The sequence below is a fragment of the Doryrhamphus excisus genome, chromosome 15 (assembly GCF_030265055.1).
Source record: "Doryrhamphus excisus isolate RoL2022-K1 chromosome 15, RoL_Dexc_1.0, whole genome shotgun sequence".
NCBI lineage: Eukaryota > Metazoa > Chordata > Actinopteri > Syngnathiformes > Syngnathidae > Doryrhamphus > Doryrhamphus excisus.
The window spans coordinates 1,828,570-1,855,915 of NC_080480.1; the positions used below are offsets into that span (position 1 = coordinate 1,828,570).

Sequence of the window (27,346 nt, forward strand, 5' to 3'; positions counted from 1 at the left end):
CATCCACAGCAACCCAACGGTGTGACAAGGACGGACTGAAGTGAAGACTGGTAGGAACAAAAACAAAACCTTTATTGACAAACCAACCATTTGGCGGCCGACTGGGGAAGAAAAGACGGCTTGGCGGCGAATTTCCAACATTTTTTCCCCTCTCTCTCGGTAGCGAGTGTGCTCTCTCCGAGCCACATTTGTCCGGAGAGCTAGCGGAATGTCTTGCTAGCGAGCTAGCTAAGGTTAGCTAGCTAATTAGCTTGTCAGACAGACAAGAGTCGGACGTGTGGTTTTCACTAAATTAGGTCACTATTTGGCGTCGTTTGACTTGATGGAAAAAGCCGTACTTAATACGCGTTATCCATTATCCCGACACGGTCATTATGTTCTGCTTTGAATAGCTTGAGCCAGCGAGACACGATATAATTGCCTGAATTGATGCATTACTAGAGCCAGTTCAGTATTATTCATCCGGATCCTTCGTCAGTTCCAAGTTGAGGACGACGCCAAGAGGAGAAGGCAAAAAAAACAAACAAAAAAAAAAAACAACCACCACCCGTTTTTGATTTGGGGACTATCTGCCGTCCAATGTTAATGTCGACCGACGTTGCTTCTATAATGCTACCCGTTAGTCGGGGTATAATGGACCGAGAAAGGGACATTGATACAGCAGCCGTGCCGCATACAAGCGCCGCCGGAGGTCCGGCAGCGGTCCGGGGGATGAAGCGAGGGGATCCGGAGCCCGACGCTCACACAGCGGCTGCTCTGACTGACCTAACCGGTGCTGAGTGCAAGAGACCGAGGATAGACGGGACCGGAGGTGTTGTTGGCGACATTGGGCAGGTAAACACTCATTTCTTTTTTCAGTTCTTTTGTTGTAGCCTGTATTGCACCAGTGTATCCTCTGTGCTTCACTAAGAAAATTGATGTTGCTGTTTTGAGAAGCCACTTTTTTTCATCAGCACCAAGAAATGCCTTCCGCAAATAGCATACACATGGACTGTAACTACAATGTGCCTTGCTTTAAAGCCGGAATATGATCCAGGCAGACAAAGGTAACATGATCCCGGCTCCATTGCTGTGACAGACAGCAGTGATCAGAACCATTCCCGCTGGTGTCTCCCGGACAGCATATGGCCAGGCACTCTTGGAATATTTTATTCACATAGCAGCAATTACGCAGGCTGTTGGCAATTTCTCGCCAGTCACCACATTGAGAACTGATGTACTCTCTGCATGTGTTGTTAATCTCGCCGCGGCTTCTCCTGATTGTAGCTAGGTGTTAAAAGGGAGGCAGACAGGGGGATTGGGGGAGGGGTCACCGCTGCGAAAGACAAAGAACAGAGCCTTTTGGTTTTGGCTAAAGGAGAAGGAGGCTCAGGGGGGTCCTCCTTATGTCGGTCCGCCACTGTTTTCATAACCCAGCTGCTGAGATTGCACAGCAAGTCCCGGCTTAAATGAAATGAACGTGCGGGTTTTACAGCATGTCTCACTCACTCGCCCCCACCTTCATTGTCCATCATCCCAGCGACAGAAGCTCAAATTTTAGCTGATGTATTCCTGCGCCGAAAAGGAATGAGCTGCGGCCGCAGGATAGGTGGGACGGTATTCGGGGTCATCTGCAGGTAATTGAATCCTGCAGCAACGGTAAATTACTTGCAGTGGCCGTGCAGCAGATCAATTGCAACGACAAACGGGGGCCCCGTGTAATGCAGTTATGCCAGGCAGGCGTCACGGCGGATGGAGGCTGATGATGAGGAAAAGGTTACGAGCCGCCAGCAAAGATGATGTGGGAACGAGCCAGCATGGCAAGGGGAGGACTTCCCCTGCCCATCAGTTGTATTGATTTTCAACCGAGAGGGTGTGGGTAAGGAGAGGGGGGTCAGAGGAGAGGAAGTGGAGGACAAAGTGAGATGATATTTAGTTGGACTGCAGGGGAGAGGCGGACCAAAAGATACTGTCAGGATGGATTTATGGAGGAAAGAAGGCGCAGAGAGAAGAAAGGCGATCGTATCCGTTATTTGTTTGCCTCCACCGTTGATCATGACGACGAAAGAGAAGGGCGTGATGGCTTCCAGCGGAAGCCATGATGGATTAGGATGGCCAATGAGCAGTGTGTCAGATTCGGAATGAAAAAGTGCACGCATACATGTACTACTTTAGGTAGTATAACAAAAGTTTCCAAGTTTTGAAAAATGTTAAGTAAAGCGGAACCTCATCAGTCCGTACTCTAACCAAAACGTACTCTAACTGAATCACTTTTCTTCTGAAATATAATGCAAATCCAGTGAACCTGGTCCAAAAAAATTGTCATAATAGTTTAACAATTAGCTTTTCAACTATTTCAAGTCCTTATGTTGTTAAAATAAGCTAATCCACTCAATGATAGCAAACATTAGTCGCTAAACTTTGCCAAATCGCTATCATTACCTGACAACAAACGTAAATAACGCGCATATTTGTACGTGATTTGGGGGCATGGCTTACGTGCTCGGAGCAGGAAGAGGACATGATGTAACGCTTGCTGCGTGTCATAAAATTAGTTCAGGCTAATGCGTAACGGTTGCTAACAGTCAACTTTTAATGCTAACACTCGATTCGATTAAACTAGTCAGTTTTGGTCAACTGTAGCAATTTATCCTCAGTCTGCGTAGAGCTGCAACAATTAATCAAAGATTAAATCATCTAATTAATCCTTAACTGATTTGTTTTTTTACATCTATAAATGTGTCTCAAATGGTACATTTAAAAAATGTCTTTATCATCCATGAAAGCAGGCCATTATCTTTGTTTTAGGCAAATATACGTGTTGTTTTTTGACTATTCAAGTAATCAAGTCGGTTAGTACTAAATGGTATTTAGTATTAACCAATTGGACACTAACATAGTTGTCCATTAACTGGATAATCAATTAATCATCGATGAATTGTTGCAGCTCTAATTCACATGGAGCGAAATGAAACTAGCATGCTGCTGCAGCGTCGTTTTTTTTTTGTTTTTTTTTGTCATGTTTGTGTCACACAGTAAGTATCGGAGCAGAGAGTTTGTAGTGACGCCCTGAGCACCGTCCCTGCTGTGCACACACTCGCACGTCGGGCTCCGTAAATGCCTCCTCCCCTTGGTGGCTTAGTGCCGGATCGCACTGCATTTTCCACACAACGGCGTAGCGCAGTCGAGTCGCTGTGGAAAGGTCGCCGCGCTGAAGCCGAGTGTGTGTGTGCTCAGGATGAGTTGAGTGGATGCTCCTCTGTGTACTCGGTCATTACCGTATAGCGTTCCCCCGCTGAGGGCAAGAGGTAGAAGGAATAGTGACCTTCCTGTTTGCCAATCAACACTGCAATAATAAATGAGAGTGTCGCGCACCGCCTCCTCTGCCCTTTGTTGACCCCCCCCCCCCATCGACCATCTCATACACACGCCTCCATATAACCCCCTTGCATCTACTACTCTGCTCTAGCTGTCCTCTGATAACCCACCCCCCCCCCCACTCTCCCCCAGGCGTATTTCCAGATTGCTAATTGACTCCTGGTTCGCAGGCAAACCAGCACCCATCCCCCCCCCCCCACCCCCCTCCACACACACTCTCTGTCCCGTTACGCTCTGTGATTATTCTTACTTTGGCTCTATCTGCATCGCCATTGAAATATGACGTATTGGCCTCAAGGCGAGGCTGCCAGAACGACCGGCAATACCGTCTGCGTCTCTGTCTCTGTTTTCGGAGAGCCGATTTGTCCTATCGTTTGCAGTAAAGAGGCTTTGTGTCATGCTAACCAGATCAAAGCTCATTGAGGGGAGGGCATTAAGCAGACTGATCGCTTTAACGGGCCCCAGAAAATGCCGCGTGGGCGCTCCATACGCGCGGATAGATCACCGCGATATGTTATTGACTTTCAAAAACGATAGCAAATTGTGTTACGTTGGCTTTTAAACTTGTTTAACGGAGGTCTTAAATGGATCTTATCATACGGTGATATTGATTTTTTTGGAGCAGATTGATTTTCAAACTCATTGGACAAATACATGAAGTTGCTAAGACTAGAATTGAGACTTCCGATCCTACCTCAGACGCCGCCAATTATTATCATTTTGTGCTCATTATGACATTTTCTGAATTGTTTCTTAACACTTTTCCGATCGGATGCAGTGCATGCAAAAGCGCATCCACCTGTTTCTGTCAGCATTTGGAATCACTGATTGATAGCCCTTATTTTGAACACAACAAAGTGTGTGTTTAATCCCAGTACAGGTGTGTGAATCCTGGCCCCATGTGTTATAATGGGGGTTGTTAAAATCCCAGCTCAATTTCCTGCTGTTTTAAAGATTGCTGTTAAACTTTGAACCGCAACTCAGGCTGCGTCACGCGTGACTTTTGAACCGGTAGTGATAAGCTTAGAAACACCTTAGACAAAGTTGCTTAAACTCATATTTACAGTTGATCACTTCAAACAAAAAAGTCACATTTCTTAAAAAAAAGAGCATAGCTACGTTTCCACACACAACACCGGCACTCACATGCTAACTCTCCCTTTATGGTAATGTCCACGCCGCATAACCCCCCCCTTCCCCCTCTACACACTCATGCGCCCCCTCCCCAAGGCTGCCCCCAAACTGTCATATGGGATCCCATCTCCACCCACACAGCAAAATGTCAATTCAGTGTTTCCCCTCATAAGAGGTCATCTGTAATGGACTGTCATGATGTCATAAATAGGACTTACAAGCTATTTTTCTCGTTACAATTCTGTGTTGGGGAAAAGTTGTAGGTATGACAGAGGGGAAAAGTAACTATAGGGTGTAACACGAGTCATTGGATCGGATAGTTGAAAAGCATGAAAGTCACGGAAAAGTAAAGCACGTCACTGTTAGAGTCCGGTTTCCGCGACACGGAATAAAATAATTCCCATGACAACGGTGTTTTGGAGCTTCAGAACGGTCACGGTTAACATCTAAACACTGAACTCTGGAATCGAAGAATTTATTTCACTTGGCTTTGCACTTAATCAACTTTGCACTTGACTAACTCCGCATATGGATACTCCAAATACAATTGTTGTTCTTTGGTACAATACAATACTAAGGTGTTCAGGCTGTGCAACCATATTTGCATAGTCCATGTGAATGTAAATAAAATATGAGGTACTTTGCAAATACTTATTCTTATTATTTTTCCCTCACAAGACAAAGTCAGTCTTGTGTTCCATACCGCACTTTTTTGTTATTGCCGCTTCAGTTGAGGACACGTGGCTCGAAAAGACAAAAATGACCGCGGATGTTTCTGTATTATATTCCTTAGACTCCATTATACGGTCTTCAACATCCACGTGTCAAGAAATAAATCATCACAGTCCATGATCAAGGACTGGAAAGGAAAGGGGATGTTGCGAGAGCCGTGTTTTTATTCTCTCAAGTTTGAGGCATTCCGCAACCGGGACTGGTTTTGCTCATTTGCAATGCAAAACGACAATGGCGCGAATGCTAACGACAGTCATTTAGGTGGAATGACCAAACCACGACCATGAACAAAGAAACCCCAGTAGAGATACATGCAGTTTACATTTTCTGTCAGAACTGACAGTACAAATTTTAGATTTTTTTTAAATTTCCAGACCAAAAAAAAACAATGTGGCAGTCCGAAACTGGCCCAGGGGCCTTGAGTTTGACACCTGTGTCCTTGACATTTGGTCCTTATGAACCAAATACAGTTAAATACAGAAAAGAGGCAAAAAGGCATCACTGGTTTCAAAACTCAAAGCTGATGTGTGAATATTTAGTTTTCCCTAAAACACAAAAGTACAGTAAACCTCGGATATATCGGATTCAATTGTTCCCACTGGTTTTGTCCGATATAAGCGAAATCCGTTATATGCGTATACCGGAAAATGTCCGTTTTACGCATATATCGGATTTATATCCGGTATATGCGTAAATCGGATTTTGTACCTGGAAGCGCAGGCAACGCTGCAAATGACGTCGTATAGCGGCCTGTCACGATTCGGCGAATCGGAGCGCCACGATGCGGCCATCCGATATATGCGAGGGAAATTTCATGGAAATGTATTGGAACGGGACTGGAGATTTTGTCCGAAATAGGCGAAATCCGTTATAAAAAAAATCCGATATATGCAATGAATTTTTATCGGAAATGCATTACAGAAAAATCGGTTCTTTTTTATCTGTCCGTTGTGAGCGAATTTCCGATATATCCGAGTCGGATATATCCGAGGTTTACTGTAATAGGCCTACTTTCATGGATGACTAAGGACATTTTTAAAATAGTCACATTTGAGAGGCCGGAATGGGAGGATATTTACATTTTGAAATTAAAAAAACGATAAATCTAAAGCCAAATAAGTTGTCACCGGATGAATTTTTTCGAAGCCACATTTTGGTGTCCTTTATTACCAAGATGTCCGTAGCTTTTTTTAGCGGATCCACAAAAGTTGCAATGTTTTCCTCATACGGGCCTGTGAGAACAGGTAACTTTTTAAAAAGCATCAACAAAAAAAAGTTTAGGCGTAGACGACTACGGCTTTGCTTCGCTCCTCCGTCTGCTCCACCCCCTTCACCATCTGTTGACCTCATGTCATTCTACCTTCCACCACCACTACCACTGCTGCTTTTTTTTTCTTCTTTCCCCTCCACTAGTTTGCTCCAGTAACTCCTCAATTTCTTTCCTTCTCCTAAAATAGCGTGTTAGTGAGAGAGAAAATAAACAAGAGAAGCCGCCCTTTAGAGTGTGCATGCTTGCGTGTGTGTATGTGTTTATATGACTGGTTTTCTGCGCTCTCGTTGATCCGTGTTAGCACAGCCCGAAGCTCCGAACGCCAGCCTTCCAAGCCCCCCCCCCCTCCTCGAGTACAAAATACATTTTGATGGAAACCAGAGATCTGTCAAGTTTTTCATAAATAAAAAAAAAAGAATGTAAATTGTTTAGAAGAACCCGACATATATGTTCTGGAAAGCAGCCAGGCTGTGTGTGTTTTGAGAAGCAGGTATCAAATTTAGCCGCCGCCGCTACCACTAACCCATCCCCCCCCCCCGCCCCTTAAGAAAATATAAATCACATGGCATTCTACTCTCATGACTCATTGTCTCCATTTCACCAAAGTCTCACGTCTTTATACTTCTCTTATTTTTCTTCACTTTGGCTTTTGTACCCTCACATTCCTTCTCCTTCTCTTCTGTTTGTCTTTCTGTCGTCTTATTTTCATCTCCTTTTTTTCTTTTCTTTAGTTTCTCCCCCCCCTACACCCATCCACCCGTTCCACTCCCTCCTCTCTGGACAGATTGATTCCAGATGTTGCTTTCTGGCTCCTCCCAGCCTTGTGCGGTAACTCCCCTTTCCACGCCGCTCCATCCACCTCCAGACGAACCGCCAACGACTCTGTAATTTGACGGTCGGGTATAATTTGGGTTTAAATTTCATAGGCATTGCACTTTTTGTCACCAGTGCATCGGCCACACCCGCTACACTCAAAGTTTTTGCATTATTTCAATCATTTGCCGTACTTATTTTGAATTTAGCACCTCTATTATGAACTATTAAAGACTATTATGGTATGTTTCAGTGCAACTGAACTAGAGCCGGTATTGTTAGTCGCTTGCAAAGCGCTTGTCTTTAACCAGCAGCTGTTTTTACAAAGTCACCGTGTTGTCCGACGTGAGCCAGCCCATTCCCCTCTAAATGTGGCGCACCAAGGAGAGTGTTCCCCCTGGGGACGGGGCTTGAGGGAGGGAGGGAGGGAGGGACGGAGGGTTGGGGGATTGGTTCCAGATGAAACAGGAAGTAGAGACCAAGGGAAAACAAAGAAAAGGCTGTTTCATGCAAAAGAGATGACGGTTCCTGAGTGTAAATGTTTGAACGCATGCAGAAAAAATGCTTTTTACTTTCACTATGTTTATTTAATCAAGGAGGGGGTTGGCCAGAACTACTTTGTACCCCCCCTGATTTTCATTAGCTTAGTTTTCTTATCCTCACAACATTGTGGGAACAGTTTGGGGAAGACCATTTTCTGCACACGCTACACACCCGTCCATAAAGGCATGGTTGGGCGAGTAGCGTTGGGATGAGCCGAACAGAGATTACGAGCCAGACTCTCTTCCAGGTCCGACATCAGTGACCTCTGACCTCCCAAATGTTCTGGATGAATGGAGACACATTCCCAGACGGAGCTGTTTCCTAAATTGGGAGACCAAGTAGTAACCAGGTGTCCTAATAATTTCAACGTTAGTTTGGATCGTTAACGGAATGGCGGAATCGGACAAGGAAAACGGAATCTGAAGTTGAGCGCGGAATCTCACGGTCAATAAAATCCTGTTAACACGAGGACGAGGAACGCTGGCGGAATCTCCTCACAAATATTAGGCCGCCCCCAAGTCTTACGGACGTCAATGCTAGCTAGCGGAGGTAGCTTAGTTTAGGACGAGAGACAGCCATTGATATGCAATTAGAAAGGTGCGCCAAGCTACATCCGATTCTGAAATTGGCCAATGATGTATTGCATCAATAAATGTAATAAATTCTGGCAAAATAAGCGTCAATAATTGTAAAAGGTTTCGTCACAGTTTTTGTGTATAAACCTTTTCTCCCAATATTTTTTTCTTGATTTATTTAAAATCTCTAATAATGGCAGAACACCGCATTCATCTTATGCACTCAGCTTTGTGTGTTTGAAGAGGTAAAGTGTTCAAAAACAGGTGCCCCCGCCGGGTCGCCTCGGGCGGGGCCCCACACAGCTATTGTGCGTGATGCACTCCAATATGTCGTCTATCCCAGGGGTGGGCAAACTACGGCCCGGGGGCCACATCCGGCCCGCCAAGTGTTTGAATACGGCCCGCCCAATCTTTCCAAAGTATTTCATTTAAACTCAACATACAACCTGGCATCATGGCCTGAGCCAACCTTTTGATGGTTGTATCAATGTCGTTGTTTGACATGGTCTCCTGAAAAAAGAGACACAAGCACATAATAATAATAAAAATTAAAATAATAATTATTATATTATTATTATAACTATTATGATTATTATATTTATTATATTAATGCTAATTATTATATTAATTATATATAATAATAATGTTATATTTGCATATTTTACATAATAATATAATTATTATTATTTTAATTTTATTGTAATTATTATAATATTTTATTATTTTTAAAATATTTAAATATAAAATAATAAATAATAATAGCAGATTGCATGACAATTTTACAGATACAATAATACCAGGTGGACTGTTACGTGTAAAATATATAGTCTGCCCCCCCCCCCCCGGAAATTTTTTTATATCAATGCGGCCCGCGAGTCAAAAAGTTTGCCCACCCCTGGTCTATCCCATACTCCATACTTTACATCCGCTTTCAGGTCGACTGTCCCTCATTTGAAATATGAACAGTACAGGAAATGGGACATTACGTCGCAGTGGTTGGGGGGGGGCTTTCGGCTAGTCTGGCCAGGTGCATATAGTACAAAATGTATTGCAAAAAAAAAAAAAAATCCTCCTTACTAATATGTATGAGGGGAGTAGCTAATGTTGTTTTTGTAAATAACTTGGCTAACCCCTTGGCTCAATCTGTGATTCATCTGTGCGTCATAGCATCTGTTTTTGGTCTTTGCGTGCACACGCTTAAAAGCCACACTTGCCTTGCATTAACTTTGCTGCCTCAATCAGCATTTCAATTGGACAAATGGACTGTCATCGTGTCACCTCCTGTCTCAGACACTTGCCCTTCATTGCGGGAGTGAATGCAGCCCGGAAGTGAGGAAGCTGGGGGTCAGTGCCACGGGGGTTAAGTCTATTGACTCTCCTTTAGAAGGCACGTTCGGCCAACTTTAGCGCTTTCTGACGCATTTTGTGCACACAGCTTTGAAACCCATATACCGTCCTTTTTATAGATTTAGATCTACAAATCCTCCACTTCTCCTCGTTCTCCCTCCCTGACTTCTCCTTGTTCTCGTTGCTGTCTCGAGTCTCAGTAGGAGGTCATGTTTTCTCTGCAAGGCCCGCCAGCGGGCAGGACTGCACTCGTGTCATCTCTCTCGCTGCTGTCAAAATATCAGCGTTTAGTTAACTTTCCCCCATTGTTCCACTCTTGCTCTGCGACCCCCCCCCCCCCCTTTCTTTTGTTTCTCCACATCATCTCGCTCTGCAGCAAACAATAGTTTCTCTCGTCTGGGGCAAAGTAACACAAGGGTGAATGTAATGGAGAGAACGGAGGGGGGCAAGGGACAGAAATAATCTAATTAAAATTAATTGCAGAACAATTAACCACAACACTGGCTACCGGCGCAGGGTTGATATGAGTGCCTCATATATTGGTCCCAAATGCTCTCACTGAGAGACTAAGTCACCAATGCGTGGATGTTTCTTGTATTTAAAAAAAAATACAGTTTTTGCTTGTTTATGTTGTTTTGTTTGTTTATGCAAGTGGTTCCCACTTTGTTTGACGGTCCTTGAACGCCTCATATATGGTCCCAAATGCTCTCACTGAGAGACTAAGTCACCAATGCGTGGATGTTTCTTGTATTTAAAAAAAAATACAGTTTTTGCTTGTTTATGTTGTTTTGTTTGTTTATGCAAGTGGTTCCCACTTTGTTTGACGGTCCTTGAACGCCTCATATATGGTCCCAAATGCTCTCACTGAGAGACTAAGTCACCAATGCGTGGATGTTTCTTGTATTTAAAAAAAAAAAATACAGTTTTTGCTTGTTTATGTTGTTTTGTTTGTTTATGCAAGTGGTTCCCACTTTGTTTGACGGTCCTTGAACGCCTCATATATGGTCCCAAATGCTCTCACTGAGAGACTAAGTCACCAATGCATGGATGTTTCTTGTATTTAAAAAAAAAATACAGTTTTTGCTTGTTTATGTTGTTTTGTTTGTTTATGCAAGTGGTTCCCACTTTGTTTGACGGTCCTTGAACGCCTCATATATTGGTCCCAAATGCTCTCACTGAGAGACTAAGTCACCAATGCATGGATGTTTCTTGTATTTAAAAAAAAATACAGTTTTTGCTTGTTTATGTTGTTTTGTTTGTTTATGCAAGTGGTTCCCACTTTGTTTGACGGCTACCGGCGCAGGGTTGATATGAGTGGGCGCCTCTCCCCATTTTTGTGTGTAGATTCCACACATGCATTTCAGCATTAATTTGACATGAAAAGTGGGCTCCAAAACTAAAAAAGCATGAAGTTGTGGACTCTCCTAACCTAATACATGCACTTAAACACCACCTGCACTCTCTCCCCTCTTCTCTTGCAGAACAATGAGCCCTTAAATCCCGGTTTCCATGGATACCCGCCTCATAGTCAGGTAAGAGAATAGTGACTTCTTGCAAAGCTTTTTTCTCAAATGATCCATAAAAAACATATTAATCCAAATCAAGGTACTGCTTGTCGTCGGTAGTAACGCGTTCTTGGGTGATCACCCATTTCCTGTATAGTCTTAAAGCAGAATTTGCTATGAACTCACTCAGGAGTCCTTTCATTCCTCGCCTGTGCAGCCATTGCTAGCTCATGAATGATGCCCGTCGGAGGGAAGGATGAAAGAACCTGCTAGCGATTGAGCTTCTCTTTCAAAGGCCTGACCCTCAGAAAGCAGAGCGCAATACTGCTATCATCTCAGTACGCGCTACACATTGTGCATTGCAGTCCTGTTTCATATTGTTCCTATCCGATTCCCTCCAAGTCAGTGGAAGCATTCCCCCCCCCCATGGATATTGCGCTCAGTAATGAGGGCCTTATGTGTGCAGCGTCGTGGAAGACTGGCACACAATTTTCTTATCTACTTCTGTGCAGCGGTTCACGTTTAGCGCTCGAGCGAGAATAAATCCGCATTTGCAACTTCTATTTTTGGTGCGCTAATGAAAAAGGGCTCGTGTGTGTGCTCGCCATTCGCTTTGTTTATATGAGCTTGTTTGGGACATGCACCTTTCTGGCGGTGCCACAGGAGGGAAGTGTTGGTCTGTGAGTGGCTTCTCCCCCACAGCCCCGACATGAGAAATGTCCTCCTCCCTCGTATGCTTTATTTCTCCTCCTCCTCTACGCTTAGCATCTCCTTTCTTGGGAATACAGCTCTCAGATTCTGTGGCAGGAGCTTAAAGAGGCCAGAACCTGAAGAGTTTTACTGTTCACGTTTTCTTTAAATACTGTCAGGGCAGCAAAAGTCAACTCTTAGAGAAAGGTGAGAAGGTAAAACAGAAATGCAAGTTATTTAAGATGGCTTCCCTGCTGGGAGAGAAAAAAAAACACAATGATCGGCTGCACATACATCTTTTTTGCTTGCTCATCTCAGTCTCATTTTAATCTATGCAGCTGTCTTCACTAGCTTGGTGCCGTCTCAATTGTTTTGCTATACTATAACTATATTTTTATGTAGTAAAATAGTTTTGTTTTTTTTTTTTTTACATTGCCTGTTTTTAATTTCACAATATCTATGAATGACATTTTTTGTCTGCAAAAGCTATAAAGTTGGGATGGGCCATTGGGGAGAGGTGTGCTACTTCCAGGCTGACGTCATGCACCTCTTCAGACTAAATAATCAGCACCTCTGCTGGGTGCTGCGGTGCACTTCATTGTTGCTCCGACCAATCATTAAAAACATACATTTGTAAATAACTACATCAAATATTATGTAAATACATATCCATTTTGGAAATATGAGTCATTATTGTATTTAAAAAAAATACAGTTTTTGCTTGTTTATGTTGTTTTGTTGTTTTATGCAAGTGGTTCCCACTTTGACGGTCCTTGAACGCCTCATATATGGTCCCAAATGCTCTCACTGAGAGACTAAGTCACCAATGCGTGGATGTTTCTTGTATTTAAAAAAAAAAAATACAGTTTTTGCTTGTTTATGTTGTTTTGTTTGTTTATGCAAGTGGTTCCCACTTTGTATGACGGTCCTTGAACGCCTCATATATTGGTCCCAAATGCTCTCACTGAGAGACTAAGTCACCAATGCATGGATGTTTCTTGTATTTTTAAAAAAAATACAGTTTTTGCTTGTTTATGTTGTTTTGTTTGTTTATGCAAGTGGTTCCCACTTTGTTTGACGGTCCTTGAACGCCTCATATATTGGTGCCAAATGCTCTCACTGAGAGACTAAGTCACCAATGCGTGGATGTTTCTTGTATTTAAAAATACAATTTTTGCTTGTTTATGTTGTTTTGTTTGTTTATGCAAGTGGTTCCCACTTTGACGGTCCTTGAACGCCTCATATATGGTCCCAAATGCTCTCACTGAGAGACTAAGTCACCAATGCGTGGATGTTTCTTGTATTTAAAAAAAAATACAGTTTTTGCTTGTTTATGTTGTTTTGTTTGTTTATGCAAGTGGTTCCCACTTTGTTTGACGGTCCTTGAACGCCTCATATATTGGTCCCAAATGCTCTCACTGAGAGACTAAGTCACCAATGCGTGGATGTTTCTTGCATTTAAAAAAAAAATACAGTTTTTGCTTGTTTATGTTGTTTTGTTTGTTTATGCAAGTGGTTCCCACTTTGTTTGACGGTCCTTGAACGCCTCGTATATGGTCCCAAATGCTCTCACTGAGAGACTAAGTCACCAATGCGTGGATGTTTCTTGTATTTAAAAAAAAATACAGTTTTTGCTTGTTTATGTTGTTTTCTTTGTTTATGCAAGTGGTTCCCACTTTGACGGTTCTTGAACGCCTCATATATTGGTCCCAAATGCTCTCACTGAGAGACTAAGTCACCAATGCATGGATGTTTCTTGTATTTAAAAAAAAATACAGTTTTTGCTTGTTTATGTTGTTTTGTTGTTTTATGCAAGTGGTTACCTCTTTGTTTGACGGTCCTTGAACGCCTCATATATATGGTCCCAAATGCTCTCACTGAGAGACTAAGTCACCAATGCGTGGATGTTTCTTGTATTTAAAAAAAAATACAGTTTTTGCTTGTTTATGTTGTTTTGTTTGTTTATGCAAGTGGCTCCCACTTTGTTTGACGGTCCTTGAACGCCTCATATATTGGTCCCAAATGCTCTCACTGAGAGACTAAGTCACCAATGCGTGGATGTTTCTAGATTGTTCGGTGCACTGTTTGGCCGTGCGATAACATAGGCGATATATGAAAAGTATTACATATTTCTAGCAAAGATTTTCATAGAAAAGCGAGGTTCCACCGTATCGTTGTTGCTTTTTTTTCATGTTTTTTTTTTTTCATGCTGTATTCAATTGTAGTGATTCAATTGCCCACTGCTTGGTTGTTGTTGTTTAAGGTTTTACAAGTTATTTGTGCAAATTAGTCTTCATTTATGGCTCTCGTTTCATAAGACTCCTATATACAAATCGCTGGTTAGTAAACCAAGTCCCGCTTTGCTGGATTAGCGAGTTAAATGCTGCAGCTGCACATTCGCTTAGGTCGTTTTCGTGTCTCTACGTCTACGCCTCTACGTCTACGCCAACATATAGAGTAGCCCTAGTTATTTTCCTATCGTATAGAAATGATAAAATAAGATTTTGCCATCGTGACCATCTTCAATATTTGCTTAGGCTTCTTTCAAAATGGAAGCACAGCCTATTGATTGTCTGAGGAACGTTGTGTTTGTGGAAGAAAGCCTCTGCGCGAGTCAACTGATGGGTCTTTCTTGATGCCGCCTGCCAGCCAAGGTTCAGTCGGCATATGATTACAGCACATCTGTGTGTACATAACGTGCATGTGTTTATCGCAGAGTTCAGTCCGTGTGCTTAATCCTCAGATCATCCCCCATTCATCCTCTCATCCTCCTCACTTACAGCCCTAATCCTGTCATCCCTCACTCTTTTTTTTTTTTTCACCCAGCCCTTTATCCATTTATCTCTTTATCCCGTTATCTGTCCATCACATCCACCGCCCCATTGTCCCCGCTCCTGCGGACCCAGTACTCCGTTTCCCCACCACCTCCAATCACTTATCCCGCTCCCCCCCCATCTTTTTGGACCCAATTCCAGCCACACTCAGCAGATGTCTGAAAGCTTGGCACCAGGGCTTCTTTCCGCAGAGCTCCATCCATCCCTTATGAAACCGCCGTGCGCAGAACTGCACTCTCATCTCTGCAACAAAACAGCCGCTCGGACGTGTGGGGGGGCCTCAGCCGTAATAAATTGGCGCATTGCAGTGTGATAAAGATTCCTGTCCGGGTTTTAGAGCGGAACCACGGCCGGTATTCCCTGGTTTTTTTTGTGAGGCTCTCATGTGTATTTTGAAGGCAGCTGCAGCAGAGCATGGAGAGCTTGTAGCTCACCCACGCAGCTCGCCGTCTTTAGACCGGCCTAGTAGCGATGGCTGCTTTTTTGGAGCTGACGAGCTGTCATGCAATAAATAAATCATCTAAAAAAGCTGCAATGCAGTGGGGGTCGCCTTCTGTACTCTCACGCTGCCAGAGTGAATAGAAGACAGCCCTTTCTTGCCTCCCGCTTTCTCCTCGCCAGGGGTTGCTTTGAGACGACTGCGGCGAATCCTTGCTGATTCCAACCCAATGAAGGTTTTTCGCCGGCTACACGGATGCTTGGATAGATTGCAGGAACCGAGGCTCAGAGGGAGGTGAAGTTTAAAAGAGGCGTGAACAAGAGGAAGCAGGGGCAGCAGTGTAACGTGAGAGACTGAATGATAGACAGACACGGCAAAGAGGAGAAGAGGAGAGAGAGAGATAGGAGAGACCGGCTGTCAGGAGTGGAGAGACGCTAAGGCCTGCAGGGGAATTAGAGCAGCAGAGGCGGCCGGTGAGACGAAGGAGGGGGAGAAAAAAAAAAAAAAAAGGCAGAGTGACAGGCAGACGAGGCTTGCGCGTTGAAGAAGCGACACCGGCTCGGGGAAGGACGAGGGAGAATTTGAATGGGCGAGACGGACGTGGACTGAAGCCGTTGTCAGCTCATGGTCCTGGAGCACAGGCCGAGGAGAGGAGCAGGGGGGGAGGCAGAGATGCACCAGGAGGGGGACGTGAAAGTGGACAACTGGTCAAGAGTTGTTCTACCAGGTCAGACCATGATGGGACTCTACTACCCAACCGCATTGCTGGTAAGTTCTTAAACGGCTAGTTTAGTTTTAGAAGTCTGGAGAAAATCAATATACGTTGTCGTTAGCTTCAGTCAGTGAAGTCTGAAGGCCTTTTCAGGATCCTTCTACCTAAGGTACTGCCAATCATAGCTTATGGCTCATCAACAGGTTGTAGTAGATGCTTTGTCTTTGCAGAATAACGCATTTTACTCTTGTCGCACCACTGTTTGCGTACATTGTTTATACAGTTGATGTTGCACGCTCGACCGCTCTAAACATATGGTGGGTGTGTCTTCATGGCTTGATAGACAGCCTGTTTACGGCTCTGTTCTAGCATGTCCTCTTCTCTGGTCTGGGGCTCCTTCGGGGGGGGGGTGTGGGTAGAGTCAAACGAGGTAGCACCGTGTTGGCATGCATGCACCGTGTACGACTATGTACTGTATATGACATCATATATAAATATGTATTGTATACATGTGGTGTATGATTGAAACACAACCCCAATCGCCATACATAGAAATTAGCAGAATGTTGTGATAACACGTCATCTCGGTCAAATTTCTGCTATTAATTATTACAACCATCGGATGTCATTTTTACACTCAATGCCCCCGTCATACAGTATATCAGTGGGAAAAAGTTTTCCTTCAAAAACTTTTCTTCATTTCTCATTGTGCCTCTCTGTTGTTCCCTCTCTCGCTCCCTTGCTCTATTTTTCCGTCCCCATAGGCTATTGCAGCTGAAGGCTAAACACTTTTTCGCCCTTCAAATGTTCCATCAGGGAGTGATCTTCACATATCACCAAAAAAAAAAAAAAACACACCTCATCCTGTGCTGCCTCCAAGTGATTGTACCGCTGCCTATTTCGGGTGACACCTACGTATTGCTTTTACTTCTGGTATGAGTTGCTGTAGAGTCCTCAGCATTACAATGTGAGTACTAGTGTTATGGTTTAGGTAACAGATAAGCTATGCCACATTTAACGGGACGGACATATTGTACTTTATTTTCAAGTCGACTCATCCGTATGAGTACGGGGTGCTTAACTACTGAACAAACAGTCTGCAGGTACCAGTCTTAACACACCCGGCAGGTGAAACAGGGGAGCAGCTCGCTTGGAATCGATGCTAAACTGCCATGTTTGTGTTGTACTCCCCATCACTTACTGACGGAAAGACGGCCCGTCTAAGCCCCTAATGATTACACAAGGCTTGCTAGTCACATATGAACAGGAATGGAATTTTTGTACGGGAGCGCCCCGCCCAGGTGTGCTACCCTCAGGGGTCTACACGGAAAAGAAAAGACTACCACCATCCAGCTCACTAAAACACACAGCCAAAGCTCTTAACCAAACTGCACTATAGATCCCGGATAGGATGCGAGTTGACTTTTCCACCTCGGCATCAACCGTCCATATACTGTAGCCTGAAGCCTCATGAAGTAGGTGCAGACACATTTATTAAAAAAATGAAAATACAAAATATACATAGATTACAGTATAAATATATGTACACAGTCTGTTTTTTGTTTGTTATTCCGGAAGTGCAGTCTGATTGTTTTTCCTAAGAGTCCAATTATGTAGGTTGAAGTCTTGGTTTAGTAGGTTTGTGGTGTATGGAGCTGGCCAGTGATGTGTTGACTAAGAACCGCCCGGATTTGTGTTACAAAGCAATTAATTTCATAAATGGAAAATGGAAAGTACAATATTAAAGAATACCGCTTGATGAAAATGCTTAAGTTTAATTAGTGGTACCTTTGTTCTGTTGAAAAAGGAATCTTACAAAGTACATTTTTACGTCAGTAATAATCATGTAAATCCAAATAATCGATTCCAGTTTGCAGTATTGGTGTTTTGCAAAGAAGTACCAGCACTTGCAACTTTCTTTCGGTGTTTTCCTTAAATGTTAGTGTCTTTTCAAGCGTGCAAGATGTGGTTGTGCATGGTTGTGCATCTTTTTCATTTTGTTGACACCTTCTTCTTTCCATATTAAATCGTGTTGCAGAGCAACCTTTTGCCACATGTAAGCCTGAAGCACTGACTGAAGCTCGGAGAGCTTTAACGACCATATAAGGACATGGGTAGTGGTCAGTTTTTTGATGGACATTACAGTGCAGAAGTTTGAGGTGTACGTACTTGGCAGTGCTTTAAAAAAAAAATCAGAAAAGAAATCATGCTGTCTTTTATCCCATGTGGCAAGCAAGAACGAATAGGAATAGCGGGAAGGCCTGGGAATGGGGTGTGCTTTAGCAACCATTGGAAAAAGGAATTAGCGTCGCTGGAAACAAAGTGGCTAAAAACATTGTTTCCGTCCCTCCGCCCCGGCAACTTGGTTGAGGTGGTATGAGTGGCATTACCACCATAGTGGGTGTCTTTGTGGCTGCTGTGTTCTTCTACTGTGGCTCAGCAGACAAGTCAGCAGACAGTCATTACACTCACGCTTGGAAGGTTTCCTGTGAAAAGCCCCCCCCCACCCCATCTGTTCCGTGTGTGGAAAAACATATGGTGTCGCAGGTAAAACATGGGTGTGCGTGAGGCGGGAAGGAAAAGCTAATCAGGAATAGCTGCAAGTCCAGATTGTTTTGTAATGTCCATTTTTTTTTCTTGCTTTTGACTTTCTTTTAGAATATACCACAGATTCATCCGCAGCGCTTCTGTTGAGACCCGACGTAGCTCCATTAGAGCATGTCAATATTTCCCATAATCCCTTTCCTTTTGATCCCACGCCCCTTTCCTTTTTTCATTATTTTTTTTCCACCCCCGCTATATGATTTCCATTTTAGGCTGTGCAGACGGTGATGCACTCCCAATATGTTGTTTTTTTTTTTCAGTGCATCCATAATTCTACATATTTAATCATACTTAATTTATGTGTTTGGCTAAGTCATGACAATTCCATATGAATAATGTAGCACCTTGTTATTTTAGAAGCAATGTTTTCTGCAGGAGAGCGCTACACCATAGTGTGACTTGCTAGCTAAAATAAATCACCCTTACTATCCTCTCCTTCAGATTTGCAGTGTGTGTTGTTTTTTTTTTTTTTTTTTTTTTGTCTGTGTCTTAAGTGCAGAATGGGGCCCGCCCTATCGTAGCTCAACACAGGCTAGTGCATGTTTATAGGCTCGCGTGCCCTAACAAGTACATTTAGGGTTTTGATGTCAACTGGTCATGAGAGACTGAGTTTGAATGTCTTCTGACGACTCTTTTATTAAAAAGCAACACAATTAATAGTCACGTAAATTGCTGTATTTCAATGATTCTCTTAGAGATTTCACTTTTTTTTTTTTTGGATGCGGAAAAACTGCAACTGCCTGTGGTGCAGACGGGGTCTAATCCTCGGCTGGCTGTCAACAGCCAGTGCGGCTGTCACTGCGGCAAATGCAGCGAGGACTCGCTGTGTATGGGATTAGAGAAGACGAGAGGAGGGAAAAGAGCTCATTTGCTTTACGGCAAAGCATCTTAGTTACTCTAATTAAAAAGCCTCTCGGGTGTTTCTAGGCGTCACCCAAGCCCCACAGCGGAGGGGAGTCCAAGTGGCTAATGCTGTTTGATACCGTCCTCACCTCATATCCACTTTTGTCCTGCACTTTCAATCTGTCTACTCATTTTATAGCTTCCTACCTCGTCCCCCACCCCTTTTTTTTTTTCTCCTTGCCATAAAGAGTTTATGTATTTCAAAATGATACGAGCAAGCAATATTGCTGTCAGACATCGGAGATATAGTTGTTGTGGCCCGCACAGCGGCGCCGCTATTAAAATGTGTAGGTGGGTACTTGCCGGTAGGACTGCTGTAGCGATGCCAGAATTAAAGAGGGAGGCAACTAAATGCAACACAGGACGAGATGATACCTATTTATTATGCACTATATGCAACTGTAAAAGAAACACAGAGACGAGTATTAATACTTTCCACAATGAACTTGTCACCTGCCATATTTATCGCATGTGCCCGTGCCATTACCATATTTCTATCTCTTGCTGTGTATTGAATTTTCAAACTCTTAATAATGCATGTCTGTCGTAAATATTTCATGCTTGGCTGACTGAAAACACTCCTTTTAAGAGAAGGAGGGGCAATGCACAGCAGAGAGAGCTTGTGAAGGTAGTCTATTAGTAGAATAAATTAGCCAGGCAGCTACCACACCCCTACAAAAACCAACACGTGTGCTTTTTTTTTTTTTTCACTTTTTCTCAATCTCTTGTCCTGCAGGGGTCTCAGGATTCAACAGGAGCACAGGATGGCTTGGTGGCGCCGGCCTTCACAGCGTTCCCTCCTCCGCCCCCTCCCCAGAACGGGATCACTGGGACAGAATTTGGCCCCGGGGCCATGTTTGGTGCCGGGGGTCAAGGCACAGCTGAGGTAGGCGCTGACGCTAACGGAGACTCCGCCATCAGCGACAATGTAAGCACCGTGTGGTGTCAAAGGTTTTGCTGCCAGTTACGGTCACAAGAAGTCCAAACCATAAACCTGCATACCACCACATTTAATACATTAATACTGACTTTCTGATTGTAAATATGCTGGTTGCAATGACTATGCATGGATGCATGAATAAAGCAGATGTTTTATTGTGGAAACAAGTAGCCTTCATTTAAATGCAATTTTTTTTTATCGCATTCTTCAACCGTCTACCCGTTCCATCTAACCACCACAGGGTAAGACCGAGGAGGCATCCCAGGGGGACGCGGGCATACAGTGCAGCACCGGGGGAGCATCAGCAGGAGGCTCTGGAGGCGACTCCCCCGAGGCCAAAGGGACCCCCAAACGCCTCCATGTTTCTAACATTCCCTTCCGCTTCCGTGACCCTGATTTGAGGCAGATGTTTGGGGTAAGTAATCCGGGGACCGTGTTTTATAGGACACTGGATATCGGTGTTATTAATTGAGCATGTAGATTGTGTGTATTTTGTACAATACTGACCCCTAGTGTGAAGAAGTTGTATAATACATAACAATTTATTATTTGCGTGCTTGCTTACTTTACTTCATCTGCTTTTTTCACAGCAATTTGGGAAGATTCTGGATGTAGAAATCATTTTCAATGAAAGGGGATCAAAGGTATAGTAATGTAATACAGTGTAATGCAGGGGTGCTCACACTTTTTCAGCATGCGAGCTACTTTTAAAATGACCGAGTCAAAATGATCTACCCGCTACAAAAATTCAAAACATCTATTTATTTTCAAATGTATTGAGGATTATTTGTACGTACAATGTATGTTGATGCACCTTACATAACCAAACGAGCCAATATTGCAAAACACACATAATTAACTATTAACATTTTTTGTAATTACCTGAGTTTACTTTGATGACTTGCACTGAATTGAATCAGCCAGGGATGCATAGTCCGGACAGTAGCTGCTGATAGCCAGGTTAGCCAGGCAAACGCACTTCGAAAAAGACATTGTGAAAAAAAAAAAGTCCACCTCCCATTCCGTATGGAAGTGATATGTTTTTGCCTTTTTACTTGGTCCAGCTACTTCACTCATTTTAGTGACCATAAACTTTAGCGAGGGCTTAAAATGTGACGCAATTAGCCGACTAGCTTAGCACTTTGCATCGTGGTTTACGCATGAGCGGTGACCTAAAGGTCAAAATTCAGTTGTCATCTGACTGGTTGTCCTGTATGTCAATCAAGTAACGGGGATGGATGATAGGCTGACATCGTAAGTTCTGCCGCACTTAGAGACGTTGTTTGATTTGATTGGTCACCCGAAGGGCAACATTCAGTTGTCATCTGAATGGCTGCCCTGTATATCAATCAAGTGACGGCATTGATGCTAGGATGATATTTTTTTAACGTCACGCCGCGATCGACCGGTAGATCGCGATCGACTTAATGAGCACCCCTGGTGTAACGTATTACAAAACTTCAAGCTTCTGCACATGCTCTCATGACGTGTACTTCACTGACCGGCGCTGTGTGCCACAGGGTTTTGGCTTTGTGACATTTGAGAACAGCGCAGACGCAGAGAAAGCCAGAGAAAAGCTCCATGGCACGTTGGTGGAAGGTCGTAAGATTGAGGTAATTTCCCCCATCCGTGTCCGCCGCACTCTTCTGTCCTCTCTTCACTGCCATTTTAACTCTGTAGGACCACTGATTGCTAGATAGCTAGCACCCTCCCTTTTATGTAATGCTCTCATGCAGCCCATTAGTAATCCCACTGCCTGGTTCTCTGTATTATGTTTGAAAAAATGTTTCTTTTCTTTTTTCATTGTTTTTTTTTTTAATTTGTGGTGAGAATGATTGGGGGTGCAAGAACACATTACGTAAGGCATGCTGGGGTACTTTTCCTCTGCAGCATTTTTTTTTCCCTCTGGAAGCTGTTCCCTCTTCTGCTTCTTTGTGTAGCCACACTGATAGAACTTTTCACCAGAAATTGGAATGATGTCTTTGTGGTTGGCACCCGAGGGCACGAGGGGAATGCAGTGAAAGTGTAATGCATGGGTAGATTGCTGTTGGATGCTCTTAATTCCCTCCCAAGTGTACGATGAATTCTGTGTTTCCCCCCTTCTCCTGATTGTTGCAGCTAAGTGGTTCTGACAAGCCAGTGGCTCCTGGTGCAACAGCAGCATGCCGGGAATCGCAGCATTTACCAACGCATGTTCACTTTATGAGCCTTCATTCTTACCCGAGCGCTATACCTTGACATTTTATGTTATGATGTGATTTTATTGGATTTGTCTTTTTATTTGTAACTGAAGCATGTGCTGATATAAAGCAGCCTTCCCCTCTCTGTGAGTTATCTGTTTTGGATCTCTTGACTCAGGTCACTCTAGGACAAGAGCTCTGCATGGGCTTACTGTGTTGGTTTCCGTGTGTGTGTGTGTGTGTGTGTGTGAATGAGTGAGTATGTGCAGTTCCTGCATGGTGGATGATGCTGGCTGGATGTGTTTTTTTTTTTCTATTAGTCCCGTACTCCTGTTTTTCTGTTGTTTTTGTGAATTTAAAGATAGCTGCCTGCATCCAAACGGTACGGCATCCTCCGCCAGCTCCACCTTCAGTCAATCAGCAAGCTGAATGGATACTGATGGAGTCATTTTTCTCGTCCCTTGCATTGCTTTTTTTCAGCTGGTGTTTCTACCCAAATTAATGCATGAAGGTTGAGTCTAAATCTGAGAGTAGTTTTGTTGCATGCTCCTAAGTGTAGTAGTTGTGTTGGGCTGTCGTGAGTCCCGAAGGAGAGAGTCTGTCCGGTGTGTGCATGGGCTTGAAGAAACAAAAGGCTGGCACAGGGGCAAATCTTGGGTTTTGTGTTTACACATTCTTCTTTGGACAAAAGGCTGGACACTTCTATTTTGAGGCAGCGCTTGTCTGGAAGTTCTCCTCTTTTTTTTTACAGGTGTTGCTGTTGTAAACATTTCCTTTTAATTGGGCATCTTATTCCAGAGTTTGCTGAAGAACGTTTTCAGGCAAAAGGATGACCTCGTTGTTCACAAGCTCTGGAATATCGGTGCTGTTTACAACGGTTTTATGTAAATATGGGGTGTTTGTTGTGTGTGAATGAGGCTTATACCATCCACTGGCATGAGTAAGTTGATGTAGCCTAACCGTGCATGATTAGTTTCCTATTGAGCTACCGTGTTTAGCCTACGTGAGGCCCGGATTACAGTGTTGGCATTCTCTCCTTGCATGTTTATTCTAGAACTGTTTTGTTGTTAGTTTTGGTGATGGTGATGGGGTTTTCGGTCAGCATGGAATGTTGCACCTGGGAAGGTCACGGTCATTGTCTGTTCATTGCGGTAAGGCTGACTATAGCTGCATTCTTAGTTGCAATGTTGAGCTATATATAAAGATAGTCAACATCACTGCTGACTTGTTAGTACTTAGCGTGAATCTAACCACCATGCATGAATGTACGTATAGCCTACTTGTAATAGATGGAGAATTGTTGCCCTTAAAGTGCTATTGTACTTCTTCTATGTCCGGAATAAAACTCTGCACTCTGAAGAAGTCACTTTCCCGTACACTTCCAATGTGTTCATGTAAGTGTCCCGATTACACCTAACTTTACCCTCTCTTGCCTCTCTGCTCTGATCTCATCACCATCACCCCTGTATTGTCTGTCTACGGTACATATCGCCGTGTGCGAGTGCATCTCAGCCCATCACTGCCCGTCCGTCTCTGTGATTGTTTATGCTCCCACGTTACTTTTTTTTTTTAATGATCCTATTATGTCTGTAATCGGATGAACATCCAACAAAGTCAACAAAAAGTCACCTAAATCACTTTGGTTGCATGTGGTGTCGCGTTTCTTGCTTCCAAATATTCTACCTGCATGCTTTGAAATGCTTCAATTTAAGACAACACACTCTTTGCCCATTTTTTTTTACATTTAAATGTTTTTAAAGAGAACAGAAGATACTACGTTCTTTTACGTCTCTGAATTGGGAAGCTGTTCTTGTCTCCTATTGCTGTTTCCTGGTTGAATACGGAATATTAATATAAGATAAGATATGCCTTTATTCGTCCCTCATTGGGGAAATTGGGGAGTACAGGATCATTTAAGCAGTACAAAATACACAATATAGAAAAATAAACAATATAAACAAACCAAGTATTGACAAAATCAACCCGAGTTATACACAATACAGTATGTAGATAATATGAAACCAGATGAGATATATGACCAGTCTATACACTGAGATCTTGCTAGTGAGTTAATATGAGGCATTATGGAAATACTTCACATAGAACTTAGTACAGGGGTGGGCAAACTACGGCCCGGGGGCCACATCCGGCCCGCCAAGTGTTTGAATACGGCCCGCCCAATCTTTCAAAAGTATTTAATTTAAACTCAACATACAACCTGGCATCATGGCCTGAGCCAACCTTTTGATGGTTGTATCAATTTCGTTGTTTGACATGGTCTGTTGTTTACAAAGTGCTCCTGAAAAAAGAGACACAAGCACATAATAATAATAAAAATTAAAATAATAATTATTATATTATTATTATTATAACTATTGTGATTATTATATTTATTATATTAATGCTAATTATATTAATTATATATAATAATATTGTTATATTACACTCGTTTACAGACCCAAAGCCTTTTTAATACTCCCGTTTCCCGTTGTTGGGCTTGAACTTGTGTCATGCCGCTCCTACTGTGAGATATCGTCATAGCAGGAAGTGACAGCTCCTCCACAGTGCAGAGTTTTAAATCGGGCATTTGAACGCAAGCGCTAGCGTGTCACAAATGGTGTAGCTCTGCATGCGTAATTTCATCCCATCGGGGGCTCGGAAGAGAGCGTAATCATCATTGCATGGGTATGTGTGGAGAACACCCCCCCCCCCCCCACCCCACATCGACACATACTGTCGGGCACATTCGGCCTTCGGCTTTTGGTTGGCCTCATATACGTATACCCTACCCCGAATCATTACTAACCCCTTTGTGGCTTTTTGTCGCAAACGTAATCATGAAACTGGATACATGTACAGTATGACGTACAGTATGAGTATCCCTGTGTGTTTTACCAGGAAGAAAATGAGTAAAAAGGAAAGCCCTTTCCAACCTTGTCTTCCTTTATCTGTGTGGTGTACTGTCTTTTTTTTTTTTTTTTTTTTGCTTTCCATTCCGCTGACTGCCTCTACTTTGCTACTATATTTAATTATAGTTGTCTTTTTTTTATTTGTTGACTATATATTCTTTATTGCATAACCCTTCAAGTATTGCGTAACTAACTATTATTCGTACCTTTTATAATCTTACTTCTGTTAGCTATATTTGACCCAATCATTTAATTAACCTTCAGTGTTTGGGTTCATGCAAAGTTGGCCCAGCGCTCCATATTCCATGAACAAATTGCAGAATTATTTTTCTCCATTCATCAGTCTGATTGTTGGAATTACAGTAGATCCCCGCTCTTTGTGGGGGTTACCCACCAGCGAATGTCCAAAACCCGCCATTAACTTGATGTTAACGATGTTCTTTCATTCACAATAGTGACTATTGTTGTTATTATTATTATTATTATTATTATTATTAGATTCCAGAACACTCCCCTTCTCTCTTCAATTGCCATTGTTCACCCGTGACACAATCCAGGTATAAAACGTATAGGGCACCACTAATGTAAGCTGATTTATGAACAGATCGTACTTGGTGTGGCCCTCAGCCTGGTTCATCAGACATTTAAAGCCGCGTCTAGATGATCTACACCGCTTGCCTGTGATATTAACTTCCTGGAAGTATTGAGGCCGGATTGACTTTCAAAGCTAGCCTTTAAAGGACCACCGAAGTCATAAAAACTGTCAACTTCCGATGGGGACCCTATTATTATCAAATATTTGGTTCCTACCTATTGAATGAGATGTGTTTTCTCCCAAAAAAATCCGCAAATTTGCCGGGTCACCAATCGCGACGGATGCGGGGATCCACTGTAATGCCCCGAGCTCCCATTCTCTTTCCTTCCTCTTTCTTCTTCTTCTTCTTCTCATTGTTTCTGAGCTCTAACACTGCTGCTGTCAGGTTTTTGTTTGACATGGATGGTGGAGGCTATGACGTCTAGCTTTCTTTTGTTGCCTCGATTATTTGTTCCTTCATTTATTATATTTTTTTTCTGTTTCCCTGACGACTTCTGTGTGTTGTTGTCAGTCTCCACGGTAACCACTCGCTGTTTCTGCGGCAATGGTAAGTTGAGTACAAACATTTATCACTGAACTGATCGCCTTTTCCACCTCACCCCTTAAACCGGGCCTTTTTCTATCAACACGTACAGTCAAATTACAGAGCTAGCATATAGCACTCTTGTTGTTCTGTTATGATTTTTTTGGGGGGGGGGGGCATCAGCACACCTTCCATGCTAGACAGCTGTTGTACGTATCGTTTTACAGTCACAACACGGCACCGCAGGCGCACACACACACACACACACAAAGACACCGCATTCAGTCGTCTGGATTGTGTAACAGCGATACTTTCTCCACATGCCCGACCCCCCCACCGTGCCGTTAACACCTCACTGGGAATGATCGAATGTAATCACCCTCCTCTGTCCAAAGACACGGCTCTCCACAGTCTCTCCCGCTAAGTGATCCATCAGTGTATGAAGTATCCATTCTCTTTATGAATAAAAATCACTGCTGCGTACGATTTTCTTTCAGCGAATGCCGACCCCCAATTTCTTCCATTTAGTGGCCTGCCTGCATTTTTTTTACACGCTCGTAAGTTTGACACATGTTAAAACGCTGACATTTCTAACCTCCATATGCATAAGGAAGGCTTTGTTTGTTTACCCGATGCCAACATGACATTGGGATGCTCTGGAAACAACTTGTCCCGATTTCATGGAGCATGCTGCATACAGTAAATTAAGAATAAATATATTTTTATTTTTGCATTACTGTA

The 27,346-nt window shown here is 43.2% G+C and overlaps 1 protein-coding gene across 7 annotated transcripts in view; it reads left to right on the top strand.

Annotated features, from left to right (window-relative positions):
* Positions 1 to 570: 570 nt before the first annotated feature.
* Positions 571 to 27,346, top strand: part of LOC131102734 (RNA binding protein fox-1 homolog 2-like) — a 37,886-nt gene continuing 11,110 nt past the window's right edge. For 5 of the 7 annotated variants that reach the window (XM_058048235.1, XM_058048236.1, XM_058048237.1 and 2 more), the window contains exons 1-6: positions 571 to 834; positions 11,253 to 11,303; positions 20,195 to 20,386; positions 20,640 to 20,813; positions 20,989 to 21,042; positions 21,919 to 22,011. In XM_058048235.1, the coding sequence (XP_057904218.1) occupies positions 580 to 834; positions 11,253 to 11,303; positions 20,195 to 20,386; positions 20,640 to 20,813; positions 20,989 to 21,042; positions 21,919 to 22,011 (819 nt within the window). In that variant the 5' untranslated portion in view covers positions 571 to 579. Of the gene's footprint in view, positions 835 to 11,252; positions 11,304 to 13,890; positions 16,008 to 20,194; positions 20,387 to 20,639; positions 20,814 to 20,988; positions 21,043 to 21,918; positions 22,012 to 27,346 lie in introns of those variants that run through there. The other 2 variants (XM_058048238.1, XM_058048240.1) reach the window with 2 other exon arrangements.